This window comes from Carassius carassius, chromosome 50, assembly GCF_963082965.1.
Source record: "Carassius carassius chromosome 50, fCarCar2.1, whole genome shotgun sequence".
NCBI lineage: Eukaryota > Metazoa > Chordata > Actinopteri > Cypriniformes > Cyprinidae > Carassius > Carassius carassius.
In genome coordinates this window covers 11,002,624-11,012,976 of record NC_081804.1, presented here as the reverse complement: position 1 = coordinate 11,012,976, position 10,353 = coordinate 11,002,624, and the positions used below count along the sequence as shown (strand labels likewise).

General features: G+C 35.3%; 1 protein-coding gene across 1 annotated transcript; it reads left to right on the top strand.

Annotated features, from left to right (window-relative positions):
• The first annotated feature begins 1,588 nt into the window (after positions 1–1,588).
• Positions 1,589–10,353, top strand: LOC132133457 (pyruvate kinase PKM-like). Its single transcript, XM_059546282.1, has 11 exons — positions 1,589–1,733; positions 3,221–3,405; positions 4,291–4,382; positions 6,380–6,511; positions 6,605–6,791; positions 6,875–7,145; positions 7,238–7,388; positions 7,468–7,620; positions 8,493–8,659; positions 9,588–9,769; positions 9,922–10,353. Exons 2-11 carry the CDS (start codon positions 3,255–3,257, stop codon positions 10,026–10,028), a joined length of 1,593 nt encoding a protein of 530 aa, XP_059402265.1. The 5' UTR covers positions 1,589–1,733; positions 3,221–3,254; the 3' UTR covers positions 10,029–10,353.

Below are 10,353 nucleotides of genomic sequence, written 5' to 3'. Positions count from 1 at the left end.
TATATCATAGCTGTTAAAGTCAGGTACTCCTTACTCAAAAATATAGGATGAAATCTACCCAAACAAAATGAGTGCAAATTGTTACCTCACTTTTATTGAGTAGATTCTATAGGTTTGTTTTTACAGTGTATCATTGGCATCAAAGTTTCAGCTGTAGGCCTTGAGCTATTATTAGTTCTCCAGATGCCTGTAATGGCTGGTATTTATGAAATGACATGAAGGAGTGTTGAGAGCGTTTGGGAAAGTCATATGTTGGCCTACTGTTCTACTGTAAACCGTGCGGAGTGAAATAGAATCGTACAACATTTTAAATAGCAATGAAATCAAATGGAATGCCAAATTAAAATATTACAATATGGAAATCTGTTTTCATACAAGAAAATGTTTGTAATGTGTTTTTTGTTCATTAAATCCCAAAATGAAACAATCACACTCAGTCCTTCATTCAATGTATCAAGTTCCCATGAATCTGCATGTGGTTTTTTGATTGGCTGAAGTCAAAAAAACATTTGCCAAGTGAAACAGTCCCCAATATATATCATACATTTGTAAAAAAACATGACGGATTGGTATGAACCTTGGTTTTGAGTCAGAGTTAGGTACGGTTTCGGTATACTGGGGGAAAACTAAACATTAAATTGCTGTTTTAATATTAAATATTGGTTTACTGAACAAATTAAATGTACTTCTTTTTACAATTAAAATTCTCTTAGGGATAAAAATCTAAATGATTTACTATAAGGTTCCCAAACATAAATTTAAATACTATATATTTTTTATTTAACATTTATATCTAGCCTATTTATTTTTATATACTAATATAATAATAATTTATTATATTAAAATAATATATTTATTTTTATTTAAAAATGAACAATCAAATAAAAACAAATTATACAAACATGTAAATTGCACATAATGCAGTTTTTAAACGAACTTTTCAGTTTCTATTTGTTGTTGAAATATAATCATTTACACAGTGGCTGTCATAACTTGTTTCATAACAGATCTATTTAAACATTAAATAATTAAGAAATCACTAATAGGTAAAGTAAAAAATAATGAGTATAGTCTAATATTACGCGAAATGCATCCAGGAGCTATACGGACACTGCGACTTGCCACAGGTAAATGAAATGCTACGTGACATTTTTATTTTATTTTCGTCTTTCGGCATCTGAAACACTGATTTGATTGATTGATTGATTGATTACATGAAACGTAAGATGTTCAGTCATGTTTATTTCGACTAACTAGTAAAGAAGAAGGGATGATCGAGCTACAGTTTGAACTGAGGCGGTTATCTGTCGCGCCACATCAAAGTGCGTCAAAACGGCAGTTATTGTTTGAATTTGCTGGTGGGAGAAAAATGGACATAACTTGAAAGATGTTTCTTAACAATTTTATATATATATATATATATATATATATATATATATATATATATATATATATATATATATATATATATATATACGTTCCACTACTGCAGTGGATAAAACAACCCTTTAATTGTTCGGTAAGTTACACACATGCTTACCGAACCGAAAGACCATTACCGTAAATTCTCGGTACGGTAATTAATATTATTAAAAAGAACTGTTCAGACCCTGTCTGAATGTCGGAGGAGCACGCTGGGCTGAGGGAAGTAGTGCCGGTCAGTTCAGACTGGATAAGTTCAGACAGTGGCGGCGGAAGAGAGCAGAAGTTCCCGCAGGCGCTCATCTTCTGAGGTAAGTTGATAAGGCAGTGAACTCGACAGATCATTTAAACTACGTTACCTATTCCGAACTGAGAGAACGCTTTAGATGTTTGGAGACTTTTTTTTTGTTGCTAAAATAAACGTATATTGGAACCATTCCTTAAATGTATTTAGAAATATAACGTTATTTATATATATATATATATATATATATATATATATATTTATTTATTTATATATTTATATATATATATATATATATATATATATATATATATATATATATATATATATATATATATATATATATATATATAATTATCCACTTAATTACAAAGTTACCATGTCATTTTCTGTCGAAAATTGAAGCTTAAAGTTATTAATTAATGCATTTAGTTCATTAACTAAAATCAGTTTAGTTAAAACTCAAGCATGTTTTGGTGTTTACTGACATGATAGTTCTTCTTGTATTTATACACTATATTTTATTAGTTTGACAAGTTGACTTTTCACCCTGAGATCACAGTTTGCTGGAATGTGTATGTGATGTGTGTGAGAGTGTGTTCAGTCATGCATTTAAACACACTCTTCCTTTCTGCCTCAGGCAGTGCTGCCAATGGCTCTAGTTCACTCTTGTGAACCATGTGAAACCATAGGATAGCTTTGTGCAAGGATCAGAATGAAATTTAAATCATTTTCAGCCTTGTGAAAAGCAAGTGTGATTAATTGCATTGAATGTGCACTTGTAGTGTACTTTAAATCTTAAAAGTATATTAAAAACTGTAACTGCAAAATTAATGAAATAAAAAGTGTACTTAAAGAGATTTCACTTTATAAACACAAGTACACTTTAAAAATACTTTGTAATAATGTCATTCATTTTACTTTTACTTTAAAGTACTTTTTAATATTTTTTATTGTGCTTTAAAGAGGTACACTTATTTTGACTAGCATAAACACGTAATGCTGGATGATAATTAGAACTGTAGTTTGTTATTTGTTTTTATATTTAAAGTTGATATATTTTATATAAGTGTAATTTTATCATTACAAATGTGTAATTACAAAATATAATCAAATTTCTAATAGAATTTAATAGAAATGCAATTATATTTAAGTTTACAATGAATGCTTGTCAGTACATTAAGCAGTTAACTTTAACCATATTTCAAAGACAAAATAAATTACATATAGAGATGTGCTTAAGTCCTACTTAAGTGGGTCTAAAAGGCACTGTGAAGTTCAATTACTTGAATGTATTATAAATTTAAAGTGTAATACATTTTAATTTAATTGCAATTAACATACAGTTAAGTGTCGAAAAACTCTTTAAAAACACACAAGGGCAGTCTTGTATGAAATTTTGGTGGGAAATTTTTGCATCTTTGACATCATGTCCTTTTGTGTGCAAAAAGAAAGTCAAATGTGTTTCCAAAGGCCTGAGAATAGTTAAAAGCTCAAAATAATCACTGTTTTTGCATAAGTCATCTAAACCTGCTTTGTCCTTATTTCTTCCAGGACTTTTCTAGCAGTCGCAGACGCAGCTCCAGCCATGTCTCAGACAAAGACTACGGGTTCTACCTTCATTCAAACGCAGCAGATGCCTGCTGCAATGGCAGAAACCTTCCTGGAGCACCTGTGCCTGCTGGACATCGACTCTGAGCCTACTGTGTCTCGCAACACAGGCATCGTCTGCACGATCGGTCAGTGAACTAGGAACTTAAAGAAACAGTTCATACAAAAATGAAAATTTGCTGAACATTTACTCACCCACAGGCCAAGATGTAGATGAGTTTGTTTCTTCATTGGAACAGTTTTGTAGAAATTTAGCATTACATCACTTGCTCACCAATGGATCCTCTGCAGTGAATGGGTGCCGTTAGAATGAGAGTCCAAACAGCTGATAAAAACATCACAATAATCCACAAGTAATTCAGAATTCTCCAGTCTATGAGTTAATGTGTTGTGAAGTGAAAATCTGTGTGTTTGTAAGAAACAAATTCATCAATAAGGCATTTTAACTTAAAACCTTTTAAGTTTTAACTATTTTTGGTCTTTAATATCACTTCCTCCATTGAAAAAGTGTCCTGTTGTCCTCTTACAACAAAATCCACCGATATATATATATATATATTTTTTTTTTTTTACTGATTTGGACTGATTTGGCAGTGCTTGATCTTTGCATATTTCTCTACTGATTCAGACTGGAGAAAGCATTATTATGAACAGATGACTCCTACTTTAGCCAGAAGCAACAGTTTATTTAAAACATGCAACTTACTGCTTCACAAGACATTAACTGATAGACTGGAGATGTCTGAATTACTTGTGGATTGTTGGGATGTTTTAATCAGCTGTTTGGACTCTCATTCTGACGGCACCCATTCACTGCAGAGGATCCATTGGTGAACAAGTGAAGTAGTGCTACATTTCTCTAAATCTGATACAATGAAGAAACACACTCATCTACATCAAGAATGGCCTGAGGGTTAGCACATTTTCAGTAAATTTTCGTTTTGGACAAACAATTCCTTTAATGTAAATTGTCCGTTAAAAAGTTTTCAATATTCTGTTTTATCTTAATGCAGGACCTGCCTCCCGATCTGTGGAGACACTGAAAGAGATGATCAAGTCCGGCATGAACGTCGCACGTATGAACTTCTCCCATGGAACTCACGAGGTACACAATCTCATCCATTCCTGAACATATTCCGTCAGCAGCTCATTAACCTCAACTGAAATGGTCCACAAATGTATTCTTATATCATCAAGCAGTCTAATAATCTTGTAATAATTCTTCAAAAAGTTCTTTATCCCCTAAGCCAGCCTTGACATCCTTACCATCGTAGATCCTCCATTATTGGGGCATTTCCCTCGTGCCTCTTCAAATGTCAGAAGTTGTAAGCTGATCTTGTTAGTCACTCTAATCTGTTTGGTCGATTCATTGAGGAGAGTCACCATGGGCTTAAGCCAGAGTGTGAGTTTAGACTGCGCTGACCTCCCCCCTTTAAAAGTCATGGCTTTTAACTTTTTTTTGCATGGCACCATTGCCATTGATTACTACATTAAGCATGCTATCATGAAGTGATGCTGTAGATATTTCTGTCTGGAGGATTGAGAAGGTCGATAGCTCATGTTCATCTTTAATAAACTCTCTTCTTGTATATAACAAGTAAATATAAGCACACAGTTCATTGAGATTTCCAGTGAGCATTACTAAGCACCATCATGTGGTTATGAGACAGTTTAGTTTCTTTAAAACCACTTTTAAAGTAGAAAATCAAGATTAAAATATAAAATATTTGAAAAAATGTTAAATTAATACTTTACATTGTATTAAATTAAAAACATGAAACACCTCTGGCATTTTTTTTTCAATTATGGATTATCTATTAATCTGTTGAGTTTATTGAAAGGAAATGTACAGATAATTTACTATAAAAATGCATGTTTGTTTAAATGTATTTTATTTTCACCTTTATATACAAAAGAAGATGCCATTTACTGTTTACATTTCAAGGTATTTATTCAAAATTAATGGAATTACTTAATCTTTTTAGTTTAGCAAAACTCAATTTAAAATATTCTACTTTGTTATAAAAATTTTTAAATATTTTGTTTTATTATAATATATTATATACATTTTATAAACATGCAGTTATTATTTGTTTTATTTGCATGAAAAATATTTCTTTATTTTATCATCCTATTTATCATCTTATAATTATTACTAACATGAATACTATTTTAATATTTGTTAATACTAATATCTATTTGGAACTGAGATCACTATAAATGCACCATATTTAAGATGTAAATTTTTTTCTCCGTTCTTATCTGAAATTCATAATCTGTAACAATACAACACTATCCTTTTGTTTGATTGAACTGTAAATTATATTTGTTACTCATTTAGATTATTAATCTAACATTGTTAGAGTTATTCACAGTCATTGATGCTTTATACATGTTGTGATATGGTTGTGAAGTGACTGTCTTGTTATTTGCTTATAAACGGTCTGTAATCAGAGAGACAACAGCCAAAATTTTAACTTAACTATCAGCAAAGCTGTCGGATAAGTAATGTTTATTCACTGAAACGAACAGTTTGAGAAGAGAAGCAGTCAAATGTTGCTGTGGGTCACTGGAAACATAACCTGTCTCTCTCTGATCTCTCTCTGATTCTATATATATACTCTCAGTCTCTGCCTCGTGTCTGCGATTGGACAGGCAGGACAGAGACTATCACATCGACTGAGCTGAAGACTTTACAGCAAAAAAGACATGTTCACTTTGTTCTTTTGACTTCACACCATCGTGTTCCGTAGTTTTACAGGTCTCAGAGCTCACGCTGTCAATCGATAAAACTTCATTCTGAGAGCAAGAATCAGTGTACAAGCAGAACAAAGAAGAAAAAATAGTCTAAAAAGAGTTTTTAATGTTTCTAAAGGACAAAAATGGTGCCATATATTGATGACATGATGAAGTTGAGATGGCTTGAGAAATAATAGAATGGAATATATTAGATTTCACTGTTGTATATTCTTCATGTTCATGCTTATTTCCCCTATTTGTACATTTAGATTACATTTGCTGTCATCTTATGCTCACTTACAGTTAATATTTAAAATTAAGTATTACACACTCAATTTTGCTGTAAATAACCTTTTTATGCAGTACCATGCTGAGACCATCAAGAATGTTCGTGAAGCCACTGAAAGTTTTGGAGCTGGCAGCATTGAGTACCGACCTGTGGCCATTGCTCTGGATACCAAAGGCCCTGAGATCAGGACTGGACTTATTAAGGGCGTAATGACAGCATCTTGTTTTCTGATGTCCTTTTTAATATTAGAAACTCTGTTTTAGAGCTTGTCTTATTTCTCCTGAATGTGGTTTCTTCAGAGTGGCACTGAGGAGGTCAAGCTTGTTAAAGGTAACATGATCAAGCTCACTCTGGATGACAACTTCAAGGACAATTGCAATGAGAACATGCTGTGGCTGGACTACAAGAACATCACAAAGGTGGTGCAGCAGGGCAGCCTTGTTTTCGTAGACGATGGTCTCATTTCACTCAAGGTTAAGGAAATTGGTGAGGTCCAAGTTCAAGTTCAGTGAATCGTTCTTATGTTACCCACATCATATTTTCAACCCTTTAAAACATCACTGTTCCAGGTTCTGATTTCCTGAACTGTGAGATTCAGAACGGAGGCATGTTGGGCAGCAAGAAAGGAGTGAATCTGCCCGGGGCCAGTGTTGACCTGCCCGCAGTGTCTGAGAAGGACATTCAGGACCTTCAGTTTGGTGTGGAGCAGAATGTCGACATGGTTTTTGCCTCCTTCATCCGCAAAGCTGCTGATGTGCACGCTGTCAGGAAGGTGCTCGGAGAGAAAGGCAAGGACATCAAGATCATCAGCAAGCTGGAGAACCATGAGGGTGTGCGCAAGTGAGTGATAATATAAATCAAAATGTAATAAATAATAAACAAATAATTATATCTTATAGAATTTCTTTATTTGCACTTCTTTATTTGTGTAGATTTGATGAGATCATGGAGGCTAGTGATGGTATCATGGTCGCCCGTGGAGATCTGGGTATTGAGATCCCAACGGAGAAGGTGTTCTTGGCTCAGAAGATGATGATTGGCCGCTGCAACAGGATTGGTAAACCAATCATCTGTGCCACACAGGTTAGTACAGATACTATGCAGAAGCGAATGAGCTGGCTCAGTTCAGTCAGCATGAACTGACTGTTTCTATGACTGACAGATGCTGGAGAGCATGATCAAGAAGCCCCGCCCCACCCGTGCAGAGAGCAGCGATGTGGCCAATGCCGTGCTCGACGGTGCTGACTGTATCATGCTGAGTGGAGAGACTGCAAAGGGTGAATACCCTCTAGAGTCTGTGCGCACACAGCACCAGGTACCATTGAGACCGCCTAAGCAGAACACTCATGTAATCTCATCATAGACCTCTTAACTCCAAAAGCACATCTAGCAGAATTAAACACTAGCTAAATACTAATGCTATTGCTGTAATTGTACTGTTTAAATTTGCAAATAACTTGTTAGCAAATGTACATGTTAGCATACTTTTAAAAAGAGTAGTTATTATGGAAATAATAGACTTTAAAATGATATAATTCTTAATAATATACAGATTTGGAAAAATGTAGCATTACGTCACTTGCTCACTAATGGATCCTTTGCAGTGGATGGGTGCCGTCAGAATGAGAGTCCAAACAGCTGATAAAAACATCACAGTAATCCACACGACTCCAGTCCATCAATTAACGTCTTGTGAAGTGAAAAGTTCTGTGTTTGTAAGAAACAAATGCATCATTAATACTAATGGGAATACTAATAATACTAATAATGGGAAGTCGTGGCCTAATGGTTAGAGAGTCGGACTCGCAATCAAAGGGTTGTTACTTGTGGATTACTTGTGTTGTTCAGCTGTTTGGACTTTCATTCTGACGGCACCCATTCACTGCAGAGGAAGTGATGTAAAGCTAAATTTCTCCAAAACTGTTCACATGAAGAAACAAATTCATCTTGGGTGGCCTGAAGGTTCTCGCATGTTTTTGAGAACCTGCAACACATCTTCTCTCACTACCAAAGGTTTTTATCAAATTTATCAGCAAAGGTTTTTTTATCATTGTCAAACTGAATAGAGCTTTCATCGTAATAAGGAGTGTTGTTATCAGTGATGTTATCAGATGGTCATACTGTGATATATACGATGACAATACAATAATAAGGTTCTTGTTTCCTCATTTCTTCATGTTGCGTCAGATCGCCCGTGAAGCCGAGGCTGCTATGTTCCACAGGCAGTTATTTGAAGAGCTTCGCCGTACCACCCATCTGACCCGTGACCCCACTGAGTCCGTGGCCATTGGTTCAGTGGAAGCTTCCTTCAAGTGCTGTGCCAGTGCTATCATTGTGCTCACCAAGACTGGCAGGTCAGAGACGCTCTCAATAACCCTAAAGGCTTACAGTGGCATTTACACACACACACTTGGTTCTAATATTAGGTACAGTGACCTCTACTCAGTGTCGTGCACATGAGATTGTAAAACATATGTACAGTATGCATTGTAAGATGCACATCTTCTTATGCCAGTTTAGAAGATATTTAATACTTAATTTGATCATTTGTGTAGAGTTAGTTAGCTGCAATTTCTCACTGTCTCTCCTTCACTCTCATATATTATCCGTTTTGCCCTGTGGCTGATCGAAATGCATCTCGTTGCTCCGAGCGAGACAGTCTGACCTTTGCAGGCCTGAACCTTGACATTTCATAGGCTAATTTAAACTCCTTATTCACTTGTCCCACAGTAGGTTGTAGAGAGGCAAACGTGCACCCTCACTGGGGCTTGTATGCAGGAGTACGTTTTTCCAGCTGACTCCAACCAGAGCTAATACAATTTCAAGCTAGCATTTGCATGTTATCTATTTATTGCATGTATGTCTGGAATACTTGATTCTGACTGGTCAGTTGCATCAGTATATTGTTATGTATTTTGTATAATGGCAGCTAAATGATATATTTGACAGTTTTGATGCATAACTATGTTAGTTTTATGCATCTTACGAACTTATTAATATGACTCCAACTCCAACTTTTTACATTTATTTATTTGGTAGGAAGCCAAATTAAATGGGATCATGTGACTGTACACGTTATCCTAAGCCAATTATTATTGTAAAATAAAACTTTAAACGTTTAAAAAAAGTTATATTTATATACCTATTTTTTTATTTTTTTATTTTGTCCATTGTCAAAATTATGCCATTATGCTCTGAATTAACTCTTATTATTAGTATTATTATTAGTTCTATAATAATTCAGTTCTAATATTTTGTCTCATCCTGTCTTTGTCTCCTCAGGTCTGCCCAGCTGCTGTCCAGATACAGGCCACGTGCTCCTATCATGGCGGTGACCCGTAACGGCCAGACAGCCCGGCAGCTGCACCTGTATCGCGGGGTCACCCCCATCCTCTACACCAAGCCTGCTAATGATGTATGGGCTGAGGATGTGGATCTACGTGTCAGCTTCGCCCTGGAGATGGGTAATGAGACATCTAGAGAAGTCTAGCACTTCATCTAGTGTGGCACACTAACAGATGCATGCTGATTTTTTTTTGGTCCACTGAACGTTGGTGTGGATGCTAATATAGTTATCTTTAAAGTTAGCATTTACATCTTCCATTTTGAATTTCAGGCAAAGCCCGGAAGTACTTCAAGTCTGGCGACGTTATCATTGTTGTCACAGGCTGGCGTCCAGGATCTGGCTACACCAACACCATGCGCATTGTTGTGGTGCCTTGAGCTCAACCTCATGAACTGTACCCCACACCCCAAGCGCCCAGGATGTTTTCACATGCAAACATTTTGTCAGCTGTTCAGCCTCCAGTGAAGAGATTCAAGTCCCAAAAATAGACTTGTGGTGTGGCTCATTTGCTTTAACTTGCATCAAACCCTTTGAATGAATCCCTATTCATACCACCAGAAATTTATTTTCATCAGCGCTGTACTGCATGTGTCTACAGTGAACTTTTTGTATTCTGAGACATTGTGGAATTCCATTATTTTTTCCTGTATTTTTTGTTGTTTTTCTTGTTGAAACGATTAAACAGCATATCAGTTTTGTTCA

Excerpts from the sequence above, each read along its gene's own strand:
- LOC132133457 (XM_059546282.1), top strand. The coding sequence starts at position 3,255 with ATGTCTCAGACAAAGACTACGGGTTCTACCTTCATTCAAACGCAGCAG. Across the intron at positions 3,406-4,290 it reads AGGCATCGTCTGCACGATCG|GACCTGCCTCCCGATCTGTG; the intron begins GTCAGTGAACTA and ends ATCTTAATGCAG. Across the intron at positions 7,621-8,492 it reads CTGTGCGCACACAGCACCAG|ATCGCCCGTGAAGCCGAGGC; the intron begins GTACCATTGAGA and ends ATGTTGCGTCAG.